The 23,071-nt window shown below is 42.0% G+C and overlaps 1 protein-coding gene across 3 annotated transcripts in view; it reads right to left on the reverse strand.

The window, feature by feature from the left end:
• Positions 1-23,071, reverse strand: part of LOC117354345 (sodium channel protein type 5 subunit alpha-like) — an 839,094-nt gene that overhangs the window by 648,881 nt on the left and 167,142 nt on the right. For all 3 annotated transcript variants that reach the window (XM_033931713.1, XM_033931710.1, XM_033931711.1), the window contains exons 4-5: positions 7,683-7,772; positions 4,503-4,631 (exon numbers count right to left, since the gene is read on the reverse strand). In XM_033931713.1, coding sequence (XP_033787604.1) covers positions 4,503-4,631; positions 7,683-7,772 — 219 coding nt within the window. The remainder of the gene's footprint in view (positions 1-4,502; positions 4,632-7,682; positions 7,773-23,071) is intronic.

Genomic DNA, 23,071 nt, shown 5'->3' on the forward strand with positions numbered 1-23,071 from the left:
AGAATCTGATACTTACGGCCTCTTTTACAAAGCCGCGCAGCAAAAGCCCCAAAGCCTTTTAAATCTCTATGGGCTTCGGGGCCGTTAGCACAGAGCATTTACCTCTAGCGCATTTCGATAAAAGGAGCCCTATGTTACGCACCTAAATCGATAGGTGCGCCGATCTAGGCGCATCATTTTAGACATTATTTATAGAGTCAGGGTCTCAGTGCGAATTAAAAGACGCTAGAATAAGACCTCAGTTACATGACTAACTTGAGGCACAAGGACTTATGCTAGCTCAATGGCTGGTGTAAATGCTCTCACCTAACTGCTATCATCTAATCTAATCTAATCTAAACCTTAAGTTTATATACCGCATCATCTCCATGAGAATGGAGCTCGACACGGTTTACAAGAACTTAAAATAGTGGGTAGAGAAGAAGAAAAAGGATTACATGAACTTATGTGTAGAAGGGGGGAGAGAAAGGGGGGAAGGATAGAGCTACAATTTGCTGAAAAGCCAGGTTTTCAGTTGTTTGCGGAATAACTGAAGGGAGCTCAGGTTCCGCAGCGGGGTGGTGAGGTCGTTCCAAAGACCTGTGATTTTGAAGAGAAGGGATTTTCCCAGTTTGCCTGAATAGTGGATGCCGCGTGGAGAGGGGAAGGCTAGTTTAAGCTCTTTGGCTGGCAAAACGCATACACACATACATATCCAGTTTTACTGGTATTCTATGGAGCTTATGTTCACAACAATGTCCATCTGTGAAAAATGTCAATGTCCTTCTGTCAAAAAGTGCAATTTTGGAACAGCAGAATTTGGAGGCCCTACACTGCAGTTTGTCCAGATAGCAAGGGAGCATGTTGTGGCTGTGTTTGGGGTGGAACTAGGGGACAGGCCAAAATTACGATGTCCAGCAGCGATAATTGGACCGGGAAGAAACGCGATGGAATCAGTCCACAGGAGGGAAACTAAAATGGTCGATGGTCTACGTCAAAAGGACAGACTTAAAGATCTCAGTACGTATACATTGGAGGAAAGGCGGGAGAGGGGAAGATATGTTAGAAACATTTAAATACCTATGTGGCATAAATACACATAAGGTGAGTCTCTTTCAGTTGAAAGGAAACTCCAGAGTGAGAGGGCATGGAACAAAGTTAAGAGGTGATAGGGTCAGGAGTAATCTCAGGAAATACTTTTTTACAGAAAGGGTGGTAGATGGGTGGAATAATCTCCTGGTAGAGGTGGAGGCAAAGACTGTGTCTGAATTCAAGAAAGTGTGGGATCTCCAAGGGAGAGGAGGGGGATTGCGAATGTTGCAGATGGACACTGGATGGGCCTTTTGGCCTTTATCTGTCATCATGTTTCTATGTTTCTATCTACCTCTCATGAATCCTCCTCCCTCTCCACCGAAAGTGAAATCAGAAAGGAATACCTGGCTCTGTGACAGCTTCAGGTATCTGGGGGCATTTTGAACAAAGCAGAAAGCAGGTCTGAAGAGTAACCTACTGGTCAGTGCAGTGGACCATAAACCAGGGGACCCACTTCAGCTCTCCTTTTTTGTCCTTTAAATTGTGAACCCTCCAGAAACAAACACATACCTACTGCACCTATATACCGTATTTTCACGCATATAACATGCGCGTTATACACGATTTTACAAACCGTGCATAACCAAGCGCGTTATACGCGTGAGCGCGTTGTACAACTTTTTTTTTCATTCTGATCCGGCATTCCCCCTGCAAACCGGCATCCTCCCCCCTAGCTCGCGGAGAGAGCAAGACCAGAAGGCTTTGAGCATGCGCAAATGCTCAAAGCCTAGTCCAGCCCGGCACAGGAAGAAGGAGGATCTCTCTCGCACCGCCCAGCCCAGCCCAGCCCAACCCAACGAGGGAGGATCTTCGGGCACTGGCACTGGCACATCCTGTGCATTGGTGCTGGTGCCGGTGCCGGTGCCCAATCGGGTAAGAATTGTCTTTGCGGTGCTGGGGGGGATATAGGATCGTGGGGGAGGGGGGGTGACGTGAGCGGGGGGGAGGATGCCGGTTCGGAGTAGGCGAGAGGAGGTTTTAGCATGCGCGGTATACACGTGTGCGCGCTATATTAAAATTTTATTACATTAATTTATGTTCCCCGCGTGCTATACCCGTGTGCGCGTTTTACACGGGTGCGCGGTATATGAGTGAAAATACGGTAAGTCCAACACCTGCAAGCCTAAAGGCTACTGAGGTGGTGTATAGTTAGGGTTACCAGACGGCCGGATTTCACCGAACTTGTCCTCTTTTTGAGGACATGCCCGGGGGTCCAGATGGCTTTTCAAAACCCGGGGCGGGCGGGCCTAGGGGTCCGTTTTTTCCAATTGGAAAATCAGCAACCCTACGTATAGTCAGGTATAGTATGAGTTTCTCTGTTCTTGGAGGGCTCAACGTTTAAAATAAAAGAGTTGGAGGAGGATAGGAACCTGGGTGCCCTGGTTTACAGTCTTCGGCACCGACCACTGGCCTGCCCCTCTGCTCTGCAGGGACATCTGTATGGCAAAACAAAGATAAATTCAACAAGTCTGCAGTAATTGTTGAACAACAGAAACCAAAGAAAACTGCAGAACCGATGTTCAAGATGCTGAGCCTATATTAGAGTCAATAAAATGTTGTTGTCCAAGGAATGGTTCATTTTGGTGTGAAACCAGGACCCGTCACGGTCCATGTTTCGATGAACCCTTCTTCCTCAGGGGTCCAAGATGTTCTCTGCCTCAAGTGCAATGAACCATATGGAGTACAACAGAACTGAAAACAGCTTCGGAACGGATGAGCTGCAAAAGTGTGCAGTGATGATTCCTTCTCAGTGTAATACCGGTAACGTTACCGGGACGTCTGTATGGCTACTTTTGTAAAAATGCTGCCAGGTCGACGTCCTTCTCCCTCCATTTTTGGCATTCAGTATTTGGGCATTTCAGTTTGTAAAATGGCTGCTCATTTTGGACATTCTCACACATTTTGAACAGCATATTTCCTGTTCGAAAATAGCTGTGAGATGGATGCTTGTTTGTTTTTTAACGTTATGACTTGTACTTTCTTTTGAAAATGCCCCTCCACTAAGGAAACTAGGTACCTTCATACCTTTATCCAAATGGTCTCCAAATAGATACCCTCTAGGTGCCTAAATGTAGCTGCCACTTTATAGAATTGCTCTCCACATATTTTACTTCACCAAAAATGCAGATAACGTTAAATGTATATCTTATATATTAAAAAAATTATTTCAGCCATGCAGCTTAATATTCATTATTTTGTATATTATGCAGTATTTTAATCCTTAAAATAAAGAAAATGTATACTTTACTTTAGAAATATACTTGCGGTAAGGTACAGTAATATATACATTGTAAGCCCATAATATGTTAATTTGGCAGCTTTAGAGTTTTATTTACATACTGAATACTGTGGCCATAATTTTACAAATAAAACCTCTGATTTTGGGATCCTTCTTTTAAGCTGCAGTAAGCATTAATGCATGCGTGCAGCAAGTTAAAAAGTATTATGCGTCTCACAGTAGATGTGGGATTGGCACGTGCTTCCCACACGCTAAAAAATGGTGTCAGGTCAAAAGCGCGCCGAGACAAAGGTGCGCACAGACAATTGAGCACAGTGTGGAGGTGCACGCCGCACAAAATTACTGTTTTTACAGCTCCGATGGGGGGGCGTGGGGGAGAACCCCCCCCACTTTACTTAATAGAGATTGCGCCATGTTGTGGGGGCATTGTGGGGGGTGTGGGGGTTGTAACCCCCCACATTTTACTCAAAACTTCACTTTTTCCCTGTTTTTAGGGAAAAAGTTAAGTTTACAGTGAAATGTGGAGGGTTACAACCCCCCAAACCTCCCACAACGCCGGCGCGATCTCTATTAAGTAAACTGGGGGGGCTCCCCAACAAAACCCCCCATCGGAGACCCTAAAAACTGTAATTTTCTTCGGCGCGCGCCTCCATCTTGCGCTCAGTTGTCGGTGCGCGCCTTTGTCTTTCGCCGAGTTGTCTATGAACCCTAAAAAATAGATTTTATTTTGTAGCACTGGGGGGGCGTGTCTGGGGGCAGAGAGTAGATGTATTCTGCTTGAATCAGTTAGGGCAGCTACATCACCATGATCTAACTGATTAGCGCTTGATTAGCATATGAGCTCTTACCGCCTAGAAAATAGGTGTTTGTAAGTGCTCACACACTAAGATTAATGGAAAATAGGGGCCATTTTACCACCCAGCTAAAAGTGGCCCTGAGGGTGCACTGGGGATAGCGCTGGCCACTTTTTAGCGCTGCTCAGTAAAAGGGCTCATTTTATGTTTTAACTGATAAACACCAAGAAAATATCCCGATGTTAAAAAAATGAATCCTTTAACCTGAATGCTTCTTAAACAACAAATCAATCAGCATGTGGAAAAATTATTTATAGAAGCCCCAATGGGTTAACTGACATAAATGTATTACATGACCTGAGATACATAAAACAATGATAAGTTGAGGTGGTACTTACGCCATAACAATAACACTGAAATCCAACCAGTTCCAAGGATCTCGAAGGAAGGTGAACGGTTTCAGACAGAATCCTCTTGCCAGTATTTTTATCACGGATTCAAAAGTATAAATGCCAGTGAAAGTGTACCTGAGTAAAGCATTTAAGAAAAGCAGAGAGCATTAGCAGTTAATGGCGGGGATGGAAAGGTGGAAGGGTCGAGGCACATTCAGCCCACTCACAATGTGAGCTGCCTCTTGATGACCGGGGGACCACATATGACAAATGAGAGATCATGGATGGCTGCCAATTTTGGGTGAGTGCAAGCTTCAAGGCAGCATTTCTTGATGACCTTGCAATCATCCAGACATAAAACGACCCAGCAAATCATCTTCTCCTTACTCGACAACATATCCCACACAAAAAGAATGAATTATGGAGCTACAGTGCAAAATGGGTTTTGGGGATGTGGTTGATTAATCATACCTCTCAATGCTTTCCACCCTTCTTGATGTAACTAGTTAATGGTCTACAGATGATTATTCAGATTTTGCCATTGTCCTATCACAATGAGCTCAAATGACCACCTGCAAAGGCCTTGATATCTCATTCCTCTGTTTATACAAAGTATTTCAAGTTAAGATCTCCTGACAGTCACTGCTTAATGAGTGTACTGATCTTGCTCCTCATTTTAGTCAAGTAGACGTCAGTAGGGCAATACTTTTTTATTTTATTGAAATAAAGCTAATATCTCATTATAACTGTTGAAATAAAGCTGGTTAAAATAAAGCTAATATCTCATTATAACAATACTTTTGATCTGCCTGTACTTTAAATAACATGCTGTACTTCTTTTCTCAATACTTTGTACTTCGCTGATTGACCAGTTTCTCTTCTGTGTAAACCGACTAGAAGTCATTTGATTGTTGGCGTATAGAAGAATAAAGTTATTATTATTATTATTATGTATCCTATTTAGCAAGATGTATCTGGGATTTTAAGGTATTTGTTGAATGATACGAGTACGAGAAACACTATACATTAAGATCAATTCCTTATCAAAAATTTGGAAGCCTGTGTACACAGTAAATACAAACTTACAATTAGACCAGATTTTCTTCATATTTTATGGTTCCTTTTTGTCTCAGACACAACTGGTCAGAAATACCCAAAATGAATGGGTTGCTTTGGACCCTTTGCATACACTATAAGTCCTCAAGAGAATAAACATTTAAAGGGAAAAAATCAAAACATGAAAATAATGATTATATATACAGTATTATGTTTTCTTTTCTGGAACCTCGATTACTGTATTTGTGTCTTTCCTTTCTTCCCCAGGTGATAATTCTTTCAAGGACTCATTTCTTTGGCATGCGTGCAGTTTCCGTTAACTTCTTCTTGTGATTCCTTATGCCTTCTGTCATTAGTTATGTGGCTCTTAGAGAAACAAGCCAAAGGCCTGTTGTCAGCAGCCTTCTGAGTTTACAGGATAAAACAGTGGTTCCCAACCATGTCCTGGAGGACCATCAGGCCAGTCGGGTTTTCAGGCTAGCCCTAATGAATATGCATGAGAGAGATCTGCATATAATGGAGGTGCAGGCATGCAAACCTGCTCCATTAGGGCTATCCTAAAAACCTGACTGGCCTGGTGGTCCTCCAGGATAGGGTTGGGAACCCCTGGGATAAAATATACTTTGAGACATTCCTTATCTGCAGTCTGCTGACACCCAGGAAATGATACAGGTGTTCAGAACTAATTTCCCGACGTACGTCAACCTACAAAATTTTGTTGCACTTTCTTTTACACGTCAATCAGTTCCCTTTCTGATTTACTTCTGCACTCTGGCAATAGTCACTCGAATTTAAAAGAAATTTGCCATCTTTGCCTGTATAGGAAGTGAAAATAGTAATTGTAGCTGGTGTCCTAGTCTGCTTGAGGGTAGGGATATGAGAGGTATGCTTTTTTTTGATTCACAGGAAGGTAAATGAAGACCAGAATAAATTTCATGCCATATGACCAATGAATCCTGGTGTTAGAAATTTTTTTTTTTTTTTTGTGGATGTCTTAAGTGCAGGTAATGTTCATTATTCATATCCATTCTGCTATGGTGATTAAAAGAGAAAACACTTTAATGCCTCTCCTCCAAACATTTATCTATAGTAATGTAAGGTCTGAAGAGTGATTCCCCAGCATGCAGTTCACTGTTTATCACGGTACACAATGAACACCTTGTAACCATTTCCAATATGAAAAGGGGGAACGTCGGAGTAAAAAGAGATCCCTGTAGGATGATATCAAATCACAACATTGATGGCCTTCTGCCTCTCGGTTAATTACGTCTCACTGTGACGTTCATTCTAACGACAGACAGGCTCTGTGTGATCCACAAAGATCACAATACGCTGGGGCCAGTTCTTCTTGTCTAGAAGCTGTGTTTAGACCAGCCGCTGTGCTACAGAGGACCCCATAAACTGGATGTACCAATGAAGTCAGTCTAAATCAGGCCAGTAAGCCACATCAGTGTCTGAGGCATTGCACTGTGCTTCTGCTATCAAATTGGATCTTTGGTTTTTAATAACCATACTCTCCTTTTTATTCACAAGGAATGCTAAGTACTATATACTTATTCTACTGAATCAGTCATTAATTTTCCATGCTTACAGGATAAAATATGTATCATAAACTCGATAAGGAAGGTAAATTATGCCTTTTCTTTATAAAGAATGGTCAGAGAGCTGGGATTGGATATGGTATGAATAGATCCCTTTTCATTTTGGATAGTACAACGTGACGTGAAACTATTTTGTGAAATCGTCTAGCAACCCAGATGCCAATGACCCCAGCCTGCAGTTTCTATACATCTTGCATCCCTTCCATGAAACCTCAAGGAGACTTGAATGAAGGTATATTATTCATATCATACCATGGGGTTCATTCCAATGATGCAGAGCAGGCGCATTTAGCAAAACAAAGGTTATGAGCTGCGAAGACTGAAAATCGTTAACTTACATTCCAAGTGTGGCTCACAAGGCAAGAAACACCTGGCAAAAGCATTTTAGCGGGACAGACAGTGCACAAATCAAGTCAATACAATTGAAAATTAAGCAATACCAAAGAACAAACAGAAATAAATAAAGTGAATGCACCAAAAAATTATAAAGAAACAAGTCAATAAAAAAAAGTGATGGTTAGATACTTACTCTACATACTTGGTCCATGTTTCAGACTCGGACATAGCCATGAACACGCAGTTGGTTAAAATAGTGAACATAATAAATATACTGAACAATGTAATGGCTAGGAGTTAAGGAAAAGGTAAGTCATGTCAGGCGATAATAATTAGACAGCAAAAGATTACCCCTTAAAAGTTTGTTTCCTGTAATGATATATTTAAAATATGACTTATTTCACTCATAAATAGGCAGACATACAAAAAGAAATAACTTAATGCTTCATACAAGGTGCTAGAAAAGTACAAACATCTTTTTCTTACGCTACTAGTACTAACAGGACAAATACTAATCTCTCTAAAATCTAGTATGAAAGAATATCACACATACATGCATAACATAAATATATATGTATATGTTATTATATAGAATTTAAATTATAGCATAGGTAGATTCATCAAGCAGAGTTGGGGCTTAACATATCTTTAATGTGCACTAAGGGGATTACTGTGTGCTAAATTCTAAAGCTCATTTTATAACCATGGGTTTTTATCCCCCAATTCTATAAAGTGCGCTTAATGTCAGGCGCCTACATCGGCACGCCTAGCTGATAAGAACATAAGAATTGCCACTGCTGGGTCAGACCACTGGTCCATCCTGCCCAGCAGCGGCCCCCTAGGTCAAGACCAGTGCTCCAAATGAGTCCAGTCTCACCAGTTTAGCATGAACTTGTCCAACTTTGACTTGAAACCCTGGAGGGTGTTTTCCCCTATAACAGACTCCGAAAGAGTGTTCCAGTTTTCTACCACTCTGTGGGTGAAGAAGAATTTCCGTACGTTTGTACGGAATCTATCCCCTTTCAACTTTAGAGAGTGTCCTCTCGTTCTCCCTACCTTGGAGAGGGCGAACAGTCTGTCTTTCTCTACTAAGTCTATTCCCTTCAGTATTTTGAATGTTTCGATCATGTCGCCTCTAAATTGGTGCTGCTCACCCAATCTTCAAAGATATATGTAGGCTACTGCAGAGTCGACAGTCCAACTTTATCATTCACTCAAAAACTCCTTAAAGATTTTATAACGGATCTCAAGTGTTCACAGTTATACCGCCACTAGAACACGTCTCGGCGTATAATCAACAGTGAACTATCATCGGTCCATGGGTTTTTTTTTATAACTTTACTTTCTCCATTTTCATAATTAATATCTTTTATCTTTTATTTTGCACTGAAATTACTTAACTCCAATACTCTTCCTATATAGGTATTGTAATGGTACTTAGCTCAGGTAAAAGTAAACCCGGCCAGCCTCTAAATTGGTGCCATTACTCAGCACTCAACACCTCTTAATTAGCAGTAAGTGGAGTTAATTGACAGTTAGGCGCCTAATTTGGTAGGCATGATTCTACCACAGGCGCCTAGTGCAAAGTGCATAGCTAAAAGTAGACGTGGTTAGGGGCGGATCATGGGTGAGTTTTTTGAGTTAGGAGCTGTCGAGTGCCTAACTTAGGCAAAGGCATTTAGGCAAAGAAAACCCTGACATAAATAGGACACACCTAAATGCTTAGCACACCTCAGCAGCACTAAGCATGATTCTATAATGGACGCCTAACTTTTATAGAAATTATATTATAGAAATGATTAACACGCCTGCCAATTTAGGTGCCATTTACAGAATCTGGCCCTTAGTGTTTATTTATTACATTTCTATTTTGCACTATCCAAAGTTTAAGGTGGATTACAAGAGACACAAAGCATTAATCTGAGACAATACATTACATTACATTGATGTCTTCTATCCTGCCAATACCTTTCAGTTCTAGGTGGTTTACAATAAGAAATTAGCCTGGGCATTCCCAGGGAGATTACAAGGTTGATAGCTATAATATGCGTCGGGATGTGGGAATGGACGATACAGTTTGGTTAGATCATTTGACAAATTTCTTGAATAGACAATGGACAGCCAGTGAAATTTACAGTGCAGTGTTTGACGCATGTTAATTCCGTTAAAGTGCATTAAACCCGAACCCTGCTTGATATATTTCCCCCTCCCCCTCAGGCGGGAAATTAGAAATGGGGGCTACTGTTACGATAGGTTACGTTTACCACACGTTGTGCTATTTTAGCACTGGGATCCATTTTATGCAATGAGACCTAGTATTAAAATATCATGACTTGTGGTAAAATAGACGTACAGGACAGGAGAGTCACCTCCACGAGTCAATCGCATCCACCAAAACAGTGGAGATGTTCAAAGAAAACAGGTGAGCTGATATGAATAATGATTTTGTTGTATTCATTCACTGGCTCGACAGGTACATGTTTCGGCCTGAACGGCCTGCGTCAGGAGTCTATTGTTCTGCAGAAACACAGATAGGGTTTAGCAATTCAAGGACTTGGCACACTGTATTTAATGCGCGTGTGTGAGCATATAAAATGCTCAGGTGAAGAGGATCAGATTCACAAACAAGTTGCCTTATATTAGGCGCCAGTAGGCACATAGATCGTGCCTACCAGTTGCTAACATAAGTGGTTTAATTGGATTTAAGTGGCGCGATAATTGGCTGCACCATTAAAGCTCAATTAAATCCTTGTTAAAAAAAAAATAGCAGCTGCTACATGGCCTCCAGAACTGGCATCTAAGTCCCTTGTGGTGCATAGTGACGCTGAAGCCCAGAAGCGGGCATGTTTAGGAGTGGTACGGGACTTCAGCATCACAATCTGCTGCTGGCCGCGATTCTAACAGGAACCTAGGCGGCGCAGGAAATGTAGGCCTGTTAAACCCTGGCCTACATTTCCGATGCCTTAGGGTCTCTGCTAATTGCGATTCTGGAAGCAGCGCCTGTCCGTGATCGATACCCGGCAGGTGCCCATTTTGTAAGCTTCCAGAATCGGCCCCAAAATGCTATAGTGTGCATTTTATGTGTTTTAGTGAAATTCAACCGTTAATTTCTCCAGCTCTGATGCAATTACACTGGATGCCAATTGAATATAGAGCTCAATTCAGAATTCTATTGTTTGTTTTCAAGGTGTTGACTAATGCTATTTCATTGAAGATCTCTTCAATCCTACACGTCTGTCAACCATCGAGACAATTACATGCTGCATCTGCGACTCTATTCCATCCTTTCATTTAGCTCGCCTGGAAAAATACAGGTCTTCTATTTTCTACATAGCAGGACCAAAACTCTGATTCTCCTTCTGTGAGAGCTTTGAAAAATGTAGAAACATTCAAAGGGTCATTAAAAATGATGTTGTTCTAAGATGCATTAGGTGAAAAAGTAGCATATGCTTGCACATTCTGGGCTATATTCTGTATATGATGACAAAAAAAAGGACAGAGCTTAGTGCAATTCTATAAAACACCTTTGAAGTTATGAGCAGTTTATAGAATCACATTTCATTCTCGTACGCATGAGTAACATTAAGGTGCAGCAATTTAAGCCAATGAAAACCAGGCCTAAATACCTGTGCCTCAGTTGTGTGCAGATCAGGTGTATTCTAGTGCAAGAAAGGGACTTGGGGGTAACGGTGGACATGACAATGAAGCCGACGGCACAGTGCGCAGCGGCCGCTAAGAAGGCAAACAGAATGCTAGGCATAATCAAGAAGGGTATTACAACCAGAACAAAAGAAGTTACCCTGCCGTTGTATCGGGCGATGGTGCGTCCATATCTGGAGTACTGCGTCCAATATTGGTCGCAGTATCTTAAGAAGGATATGGCGTTACTCGAGAGGGTTCAGAGGAGAGCGACATGTCTGATAAAAGGTATGGAAAACTTTTCATACGCTGAGAGATTGGAAAAACTGGGTCTCTTTTCCCTGGAGAAGAGGAGACTTAGAGGGGATATGATAGAGACTTACAAGATCATGAAGGGCATAGAGAGAGTAAAGAGGGACAGATTCTTCAAACTTTCGAAAAATAAAAGAACAAGAGGGCATTCGGAAAAGTTGAAAGGGGACAGATTCAAAATGAATGCTAGGAAGTTCTTCTTTACCCAACGTGTTGTGGACACCTGGAATTCGCTTCCAGAGGGTGTAATAGGGCAGAGTACAGTACTGGGGTTCAAGAAAGGATTGGACAATTTCCTGCTGGAAAAGGGGATAGAGGGGTATAGATAGAGGATTACTGCACAGGTCCTGGACCTGTTGGGCTGCCGCGTGAGCGGACTGCTGGGCACAATGGACCTCAGGTCTGACCCAGCGGAGGCATTGCTTATGTTATGTTCTTATGTTCTTAACTAACTTTTAGGAATGTCCATGACCTGCTTATGCTCCTCCTCTGGCCATGCCCCCTTTTGAGACTCACGCACTAGAATTGACAGCACCACTTTATAGAATATGCTTAGAAAATTGTGCATGCAAGTTCTAATTAGTGCCAATTATTACTCATTAATTGCCAATTACCAGTGCTGATTAGCTTTTTAAACAATTACTTTGCACACACAAATTCACTATGTGCACTGATTTGTATGTGCAATTTAAGGCGCCATATAAAGAATTTGGGGGTTTGTTCTTATATTTGATAAAGAGGATATGTATAGGAATGGATGTTTATACTATTTATACTAACCACCTCTTGTACAAAACTGTAGTGCAGTTTTTTAGCGCTGGCCGTGGTGATAACAGCTCCAATGCTCACAGAATTCCTATGAGCGTCAGAACTGTTACTGCCATGGCCAGCGCTAAAAACAAAGGGGGGAGGGTATGTTTAGATATGTGCATTGATTTTTTATCATTATGGATCAAAAGGGACACAGAAGGGAGGAAAAGCAAGAAAGTAACAGGCCGCAAACTCAAATGTATGTACACAAACGCAAGGAGCCTAAGAAATAAGATGGGGGAATTGGAACCTATGGCACAAAAAGATAACCTTGACATTGCTGGAGTCACGGAAAAATGGTGGAAAGAGGAAAACGTCTGGGACAGAGTGGGTCAAAAAGGTGGAAGTATTGCCCTATACATCAAAGAGGGAATTGAGCCTACCAAAGATAACACGTCTGAAACGAAAAATAAGGTAGAGTCTCTATGGGCCAAAATTCAGGGAACGAATGGAACGGAAATGAAAATTGGCATCTACTACCGATCCCCAGGGCAATCCGAAGAAACAGATGGAGAAATGTTGGACGAGATTAAATGCAACTGCAAGGGAGGCAACGCAGTTATCATGGGTAACTTCAATTATTTGGGGATAGATTAGAACCTAGGCACCTCCGGCTGCGGTAGGGAGGCCAAGTTCCTGGATGCTGTCAAGGAAAATACAAGAGGAAATGCAATTCTGGACTTAATTCTTAATAGACTACAAGGACCGGCGCAAGATGTAGAAGTAGAAGGGATGCTGGGAAGTAGTGATCACAATATGATCCACTTCAACCTGGACACGGGGGAGAAACAACAATCCAGAACAATGGCCACGGCACTGAACTTCGGAAAAGAGAATTACGAAGGGATGAGACTTATGGTGGGGAAGAAGATTAAGAAGAAGATAAGCGCTGTAAAAATGCTAGAGCAAGCATGGTTACTTTTTAAGGACACAGTCACTGAGGCGCATAATCTATATATACTGCGTATCAACAAGGGATCCAAGAGGAAAAAGAAAAAGGAACTGGCGTGGCTCACTGTAGCAGTGAAAGAAGCGATCGGAGACAAGAAGACTTCATTTAAAGAATGGAAAAGGTCAAAAACGGACGAAAACTGGAAAAAGCACAGGCAACATCAAAGCAGGTGCCATAAGGCAGTAAGAGTGGCCAAAAGGGACTTCGAGGAAAAAATAGCCAAGGAGACAAAAAACCTCAAGCCGTTCTTTCGATATATTAAGGGGAAATGACCCGCGAAAGAAGCTGTGGGGCCGTTGGATGACCATGGAATAAAGAGAGTGCTAAAGGAGAACAAGGCTATCGCCGACAAATTAAACACATTTTTTGCGCCTGTGTTTACCAAAGAGGATATGCACAACATACCGGTAGCCAACAGACTATACGTAGGAAACGAAGACGGGAAACTGACTGGGTTGACAGTCAGTCTAGAAGAGGTATGTAGGCAGATTGACAGTCTTAAAAATGACAAATCCCCTGGACTAGATGGCATCCATCCGAGAGTAATAGCCAATCTGTCGATCAAATCGGGAAGGATTCTGGAAGACTGGAAAGTGGCTAATGTTATGCTGATCTTCAAGAAAGGATCTAGGGGAGATCCGGGAAACTACAGACCGGTGAGTCTTACCCTGGTACCGGGAAAGATGGTAGAGGCGCTGATAAAGGACCGCATCATTGATCACCTTGACAGATACGATCTGATGAGGAAAGGCCAGCATGGCTTCAGCAAAGGAAGATCTTGCTTGACGAATTTACTGCACTTCGAGGGAGTATACAGGCAGATAGACAAGGGTGACCTGGTCGACATTGTATATCTGGATTTTCAGAAGGCGTTTGACATGAACGACTACTTCGAAAAATTGCGAGCCATGGAATTGAGGGTGAGATACTCACATGGATTAAAAACTGGTTGGTGGATAGGAAACAGAAAGTGGGGGTATATGGACAATACTCAGACTGGAATAGCGTCACGAGTGGACTGCCGCAGGGTTCGGTGCTTGGACCTGTGCTCTTTAACATATTTATAAACGACCTGGAAATTGGAACGAGCGAGGTGATTAAATTTGCAGATGATACAAAGTTATTCAGAGTAGTGAAAACACAGGAGGTTTGCGAAGAACTGCAACATGACATAAACACGCTCGAGAAATGGGCTGTGACATGGCAAATGAAGTTTAACGTGGATAAGTGTAAGGTGATGCATGTCGGTAACAAAAATCTTATAAACGAATACAGGATGTCTGGAGCAGTACTCAGAGAGACCCCCCCAAGGAAAGAGACCTGGGAGTTCTGGTTGAAAAGTCAATGAAACCATCCGCACAATGTGCGGCGGTGGCGAAAAGGGCAAACAGAATGCTAGGAATGATTAAGAAGGGGATCACGAACAGATCGGAGAAGGTCATCATGCCGCTGTACTGGGCCATGGTGCAACCTCACCTAGAATACTGCGTCCAGCACTAGTCGCTGTACTTAAAGAAGGACATGGTACTACTCGAAAGATCCACAGAAGAGTGACTAAAATGGTTAAGGGGCTGGAGGAGTTGTCATACAGTAAGAGATTAGAGAAACTGGGCCTCTTCTCCCTTGAAAAGAGGAGACTGAGAGGGGACATGATTGAAACATTCAAGATAATGAAGGGAACAGACTTAGTGTATAAAGACAGATTGTTCACCCTCTCCAAGGTAGGGAGAATGAGCGTGCACTCTCTAAAGTTAAAAGGGGATAGATTCCACATGAACGTAACGAAGTTCTTCTTTACCCTGAGGGTGGTGGAAAACTGGAACGCTCTTCCGGAGGCTGTTATAGGAGAAAACACCCTCCAGGGTTTCAAGCCAAAGTTAGACAAGTTCCTCCTAAACCAGAACGTACGCAGGTAGGGTTGGACTCAGTTAGGGCACTGGTCTTTGACCTAAGGGCCGCCGCGGGAGTGGATTGCTGGGCACGATGGACCACTGGTTCGACCCAGTAGCGGCAATTCTTATGTTCTTATGTTTTTTTATTATAATTCATCAAGGATGGTAGATTGTGCAGATTAAACATAAGAACTGGAGCAACAATTGATGGCTCCCACACATCTGATGTATTATCTTCATGCTAAGCGCTCTTAACGGATTTTTCCCACCAGGAATCATCCTTTGCTGAGATCCACAAGACAATGTTGGCAATGGTTGTGTAAGCATATCCATCTGCCTTTTACCTTCACGGTTCTGTTGCCCCTGTGGGGCAATCGAGATCTGGATCCTGATGCCTCCAAACTTTATTTGCAGCGATGGAGTGCTCATGGTCTCTGCTATGTGCAAGATGTGGTGTCGGAGGAGGGAGTGCTTTGTTCTTTCCAGGACCTACAGGTGGAGGGTTTCTTGGAGGCTAGAGATTGGCTTTTCTACCTCCAGCTGTCTCACTATCTCCAATTCTTAGATGCTGATACTTTGAACGAAGACAGGGCGGTTGTGGTATGTGAGATCTTGACTTTGTCCTGCCAGATTCGGATCATTTTATCTTTTCATCAAATCAGTTTGGGCAGCTTCAATACACCTTGGGATCCTGAGCTGGTGGCAGCTGTGTGGAACCAGGATCTCTCCCCTTCTGAACATGTTATGGGAACTGGAGTTCATCTTCTTATGAAACACCTTCTTCGGCTGACTCGCTCCATTGTGCTGCAGGAGCAGCAATTCAAGTTTCTTTTGCAGCTGAATGTGTCTCCGTACCGCGCCTATGTTCCCAGATAACATAGAAACATAGAAACATCGAAGATGACGGCAGAAAAGGGCTACAGCCCATCAAGTCTGCCCACTCTGCTTACCCACCCCCTGTCTATGCCCTAATGACCCAATTTTCTTATCTTGACCCTCGTAGGGATCCCACATGGGTATTGTATTTATTCTTAAAGTCTGGCACGCTGTCTGCCTCGATCACCTGCACTGGAAGCTTGTTCCAATGATCAACCACTCTCTCTGTGAAGAAATACTTTCTGGTGTCTCCATGAAATTTTCCGCCCCTGAGTTTGAGTGGGTGCCCTCTTGTGGCCGAGGGTCACTTGAGAAAGAAAATATCATCTTCCACTTCGACACGTCCCGTGAGGTACTTAAATGTTTCGATCATGTCTCTCATGTTTGGTGTCCTAAGTGCCAGTCCACCCCTGCCGGCTTGCTTCACATGTTTTGGTCCTGTGACCGCCTTCAAACATTTTGGTCTTTTGTAGCACTGTACTTGCAGTCTGTTCTACGTAAGCTGGTTCCTTTGAGGGCGGATGTTCTGCTTTTTTCTCAGGTGGTTCATCTGGGCTTGTCTAGAGGGAGTAACATATTACTGCAAAAAGCCCCCTTACTGGCCCTGAAATGTATCCTTTTGTTGTGGAGTCAGCCTGAAGCGCCCACCCTTCCTATGTGGAGAAATGAACTGTTCACTTTGTTAAAATTTGAATATCTGGATGTTCGGAGTGTGGTCCTGGTCCGTGGAGAAAATTTTAGGAGAATATGGGCTCCTGTCTGGGAGGGACTGTCCCATAGAGCTAGAAGTTCACTGTTGAACTTTTGACACTGGAGTGTGGGGGAGGGGGGTATTGGGTTTGGGGGAGGGGTGGTTCTTTGGTGAGGGGTTTGATTTCTGAAGGTCTTCGTGAAAGAATAACACAGAAGATCTTACTGTTTCTGCTATGTTCCTACTGTTTGCTGTTCTTGTGTTGTATGTATTTTATAAAACTAAAAATTAATAAAAATTATTTTAAAAAAACAAAAAACATAAGAACTGCCATACTGGGACAGACTGAAGGTCCATCAAGCCCAGTTATCCTGTTTCCAACAGTGGCCAACCCAGGTCCCAAGCACCTAGCTAGATCCCAAGTAGCAAAACAGATTGTATGCTGCCTGTCCTAGGCATAAGCAGTGGATTCCCCAAGCCATACCTGGATAATGGCCTATAGACTTCTCTTTTAGGAAATTATCCAAACCTTTTTAAAACCCCGCTAAACTAACTGATCTCAGCACATTCTCTGGCAACAAATTTGAGAGTTTAATTACACATTGTGTGAAGAAATATTTTCTCCAGTTTGTTTTAAATCTACTACTTAGTAGTTTTATCAAATGTCCCCTAGTCCTAGTATTTTTGGAAAGAATGTGCAAGTGATTAAACATCCACCCTTTGCACTCCACCCATTATTTTACAGACCTCTGTCATATCACCTTGAGCCATTTCTTCTTCAAGCTGAAGTGTCCTAGCTGTTTTAGTCTTTCCTCATAGGGAAGTCGACCCATCCCTTTTATCGTTTTTGTCGCCTTTCTCTTTACCCTTTCTAATTCTACTATATCTTTTTTAAGATACGGCAACCAGAACTGCACATAGTATTTGAGGTGCGAGCGTACCATGGAGCAATATAAGGGCATTATAACATTTTTATCTTTCTTTTCCATTCCTTTCCTGATAATTCCTAGCATTCTATTTGCTTTCTTAGCAGCCGCCGCACATTGAGCTGAGGGTTTTAACGTATCCTCAACAATGACACCTAGATCCTTTTCCTGAGCATCTTAAAAGTAGCTCATGTTGATAACTCCCCACCCACAGATAAACATTTTACCAGAGCACTCATTTTACAGTTTAAGTAAATTGCAGTAGAAAAAGAAATCCTCGCCATCTGTTTTGCCTTTTTGATGTAGCATTTGCAAAGGCTTATTTGGGCCTTAAGAACGACTGGCACTCAAATAAATTAATATGTTACTTGCTTATAATTAGCATTTTTCTTTCATTTATTCTTGAATGTTGGAATTCAACCCAAATTGTTTCTGGTTGGGGATGGTGCTTCTTAATTCTCAAACGGAAAGTTGCTAGAATTTATACGTTAAGGTGCTTCTTCCACAAATTTATTATTCAGCTGTATGATGAGTGCAACATTTTAAATGTCCAGCTGAGGCATTTTCAAATCTTGTGCATATTCAGAAATGCTATCCTTGTAAGTAGCTCCACTGGATATTCATGGATAACAAACATTTAAGTTAAATATTTGATATTATACCACTTTAGAAAATCAAAAGAACTATACTGTATATAAACATATGAATAACCAAAGGGAAAAAACCTATGGTAAGATTGCTACAACATATTCAAAACATGGAGAAAATGAGACTTCAAAAACAGATATGCCCAAACACCTCAGGCACAACTATGTCATGCAAATGGGGCTAGTGAAAGTAATTGGTCTAAAAAAAAAACAACCTCCACAGGACATAAATAATCTTATTAGACATTGGAGTACTTAGGGACAAAATTCAGTATCAAAAAATCCCCAAAACAGTACAAAATGTAAATAAGTTCAAATAAAGGAGAATGATGCTGGACTGTCCTCAATCAATAGCAATCAGCCAACCAAATTTCTTCAACCAGGCCCGACAGCGGCCCTGTTTCGCACAACAGCAATCTCAAGGACCTTGGCCAAAAATTCTCCAGCCATTAATCAAAACAAAATAAAAAAGCATAATACATGTTCCATATTAGGCTTACCAGCAGGCACCTGATATTATTCCTGCCATTTTGTGTAGGCCTCCTACATGTACGAATATAACTTATATATTTAGATCCAGTCAGTAAATGGCACCCAAATAAAAAAAATCATCACCCATACTGTTCTATAAAGGGTGCTCTTACCAAACTTTTAGGAAGTCAATCAAAACTTATGTCTTTGACAAATTTCTCTGACTCCATTTCTACCATGATGTACTTCTAAAACACTTCCAAGAAAAATTGATTAATCTTACCATGTTAATGTAATTTTGAAAGTTGTTTTTATAATATCGCTGTCTGTATACAGTCTCTTCCTTTGTAAACCGCTCTGAACTGTTTGTGGTATTGCGATATATAAAAATAAAGTTATTATTATTATTTATAGAGTAGTGTGTAGTACTGATTCCAGTGCCCAAATCTGGCTGCCAGGAGGACTTATGCATGCAGAAAACAGGAGTAATTCTTGGCACTACCAACTGCTGTATTTGGAACCCTGTTCTTTTAACGTAAACTTTACATGGCGATATTGACCCTGGACAAAACTAAATGTTTTGCAAAGTTTAAATTTCCTCCAGAGACCTATGTAATGAGATCGGTGGCAAGTCAAATCCACGCAGACATTTGAGTGCGACAATTGTGCGATCGTGGCCTTTGGATTATTCTTCTATTACTCCAGTATTATATAGTATATCACAATCTGCCCTGCAACCAGGACACTATCTTCATTGCCCAAAGCAGTGGTGTTATTATTTTTTTTTAAGAAGGAGCCATTTTGGATCCAATAGAGTGAAGAGAACTTCAGCCTTAAAATGATTCATTTGTGTGTTCAGTCTTTTCAGAGGAATAGTGCAAACTCTCCTGTGTCCAGATGCCTCAAGCCCTGGATAGCAGCATCAGAGAGAGAGAAATTAAAAAAGCAATAGCGATAGAAGCCTTAGTAATAGTCACTGAATGCTACCAGAAGTTCATAGGCTTTGAAGAGCACTGACCTAAAAACAGGAGCTATGCTCCTGTGCAAAATGCAGCTCAGGGTTTATCAAGTAAGCCCTGAATTGCAGATAAGGAAAAATACTGGGACAAAACATTTTATTTTCGCATGGATGCAAATTTTGCTCTATCTGCCACCTTATGTTGACTAATTTGGCTTTGTTTGTCTCTTGCTCCCACTTTCCTCATGGTTTACCTTCTTAGGGACTGATGCAACCAAAGATTCTATACTACATGCAACCTGGGGTCAGAGTCCTCATGCGCTGTTTTGCAACCTTCTCAAAACACGGTATGTAAAAGCTACATCTACAATGAAGGTATTAAGCAGTCCATAGAAATTCTAATTCCGCTATATGAACAGAGAAATAATTGCACTCAAGGGGACTACGTTACCCAGGGACCACAGAAAAACATTCTCTACTGCTAGATTTCATGCTATGGTTATAGGCACCATAGGAAGGTGAGAGTGAGAGGAACTAGTTACACGATATGAATTAAGCGGTAGAAACACAATACGCTGGTCAATCATGTTTTCAGCCAGTGGGTGATCTGAGGGAAACTGGACAATTAGGGAAATGATAGATGATCCTTAGGCTAAGATTGTGCACACTCAGCTGCTCACTGCACAGTATAATCAGAGAAAAAACACGGAGACACACCTTTAGCAAAGATCAACACTAGTGCTAAGGGTTTGGTGTTGCTGTTAACTTCTGTTTATCTATTATCCAGTGCTAAATCCGTTAAATTATGGAATTATGCTGGGGTGTGGTGTTTTTTTTTCTTTTTGGAGAAATACAAAATGGGAGAAGGGTGTGCTTGCCTGTGGCAGCAATAAAAGGAGTTAAAATGGGGCACCAAAAATGAAAGACTTGTATTTATGAGATGAATTTCATTGCAGAGAAAACTAATAAAAACCAAAGGCAACACTGGAATGTCCCGTGTAGAACATTTCCTCGATTTGGGAGATAATGTTTTCTTTTTCCAAAGTTTGAGGATCACCTCACAAAACTCTTCAAAAGTACATTTCTTAACTTCCTTGCCCTATCTGGCCTTTTCCCAGCTAAGGCCCTCTTTCGCTTAAACCACGGTAGAGGTTTCTTCCGTGACTCGGGGCACTTAGTGGTGGAACGCTGCTCCAATGCTCATAGGAATTCTATAAGCATCGGCGCATTTAACGCTCCGGGCCGTGGTAGAAACTTCTACTGCAGCTTAGTAAAAGAGGGCCTAAATAGACCCTAAGCAAATAGACCATTAAAAAAAAATGTATCTATGTGTAAATAGCAGCATTTACTTGTGTAAACTGGATATCATGTAAATATTGATTTCAGAAACCCCTTGTTTACCTGTAGATATCCACACCACTTAGAGATTTCAAGGAGGCGTGCTTTGGGTGTGGCTTAGCAGCGCTAAAATCTAAGGGGCTAATATTCAGACTAGAGGTCTGCACGGGAATGGGGATCGCGGGAATCCCCCCTAACCCACGGGACTCCCACAGGGACCCCCCTCTAGCCAACGGGACTCCCACGGGGATGGAAGGCTTTGGAAGCAGGGTTCGTCCATATACTATAATGGACATGTCAGCCTTAGTAAAAGAGGGGGTTTATAAGTTAATTACCTGAACAGAAAACAAAAAAAGGGTTCCACCAAAGAGATTCCACAAGGAAAACAGCAGCGCAAACATAAAAGAAACCGTGGAATTGATGATCCTATCAGCTTTTTATGGGGACGGGCAGGGATGGAGGTAATTCCTTGCGGGGACGGGTGGGGATGGAGAGGATCCTGGCGGGGACGGGTGGGGATGGATGGAATTTCTGTCCCCGCGCAACTCTCTAATTCAGACCATGGGAGGTAGCCAGGCAGACTCCTGCATTCAGCACTGAGCCTGGATATTAAATTGCACAGATAGCAGGTTGAGTTACACAACATAGCTGGCTAGTCGCTAGGCACTAATATTTTGAACCATCTTGCACTGAATGATAGCCCATTTTTACCTTGTCCTACAAAATGACTTGTTTTTGCAGGTCTCGCACTAATTTTTCCATAGTCATTACTCTGCGTATAGGACTCAGAACTAGGGTTACCAGATGTCCAGGAAAACCCGGACATGTCCTCTCTTTAGAGGACTGTCCAGGTGCCTGGAGGGATTTCCAAAACCCGGCATGCGTGTGACATCATCACACCAACGTCCGCGCACACATGGAGGTCCTCCCAATGTGGTCCTGAGCTCAGGGAAGTAGACACAAAGGTTGTGTGTGGGTGTGGCTAGGACAAAACAGGGTGGGGCTGAGGCAGAACAGGGTGGGGCCAGGTGTTCTCTTTTTTTTGTTGTTTTTACAGGAAATCTGGTAACCCTACTAAGAACTGATTTTAAACATCCCATAAAGAATGTGTAAAAGGTTATTTGTATCCCAATAAACCAAAGAGCAGTGTAAAAGAAACTGAATGGTCAGCTCCTGAAGAAGCATTTGGTGAAACGGGCAAGCTCTGTACGATAAAGCAGCTGATTCAGTGAAGTAGACGCTGAAGTTAAATAACTGTTGATTGAACTAAAGTTAGGAAGAAGAAATTATAAAAGATTTGTATATGTGTAAAGAAAAGGTGATAAAGGAGGTTTATATGTCTGATGATAGCGTGTTCCTATAATAGACAAACCCGGGGTACTCTATGAGCTCTTGAAGTCTTTTCCTCCTAATTAGATTTGTGACAAGTTTTGAAGAGAATCAAGACTATAAGTATAATTTTGCACTGTAAAATTATCATTATTTGAAAAAAAAAAGGGGTATCAGCTTACTGTTAGATTCACAGTGATATAGACTTTTATAAACAATATATTAAATGTGAATAATTTGTATTTGATAATATGATAATTTCTTTACAATTCGGATCTCAACGGCAATCATGGGAAGGTGTCGGTGGCAGACAAAATGAGAAACCAGACACAGTGGCCCAGAGTTTATAACCGGCGTCTTTGTCGGTGGCTGTTGATTGTATGTCAGTCACGCAATGGCGCTGGGTACAGAACAGCGCCTCTGGGAAAGATAAGCATTGGAAATGTAGGCCGGGGTTTTCCAGGCCTACATTTCTGGTGCCATCATTTATTTATTTAAACATTTTATACCATTTACAAAACTAAACGGTTTACATCAATTAAAACATATCATATCGTAAAATCTACATAATTAAACACTTTCTTCTCTGCAAATGTCAACTAATAAATCGGAAGACTACAATAGCAAACATGAGAATCATGCCTCCATAGGCGCTTTAGGCTACCTTATGCCACTTCCAGCGGTATCCATGCCCACAGTGGCGTTAGACGGCAGCCTTACAACCTTCTATCAGTCTTCCTG

Source organism: Geotrypetes seraphini, chromosome 2 (assembly GCF_902459505.1).
Source record: "Geotrypetes seraphini chromosome 2, aGeoSer1.1, whole genome shotgun sequence".
Lineage (NCBI taxonomy): Eukaryota > Metazoa > Chordata > Amphibia > Gymnophiona > Dermophiidae > Geotrypetes > Geotrypetes seraphini.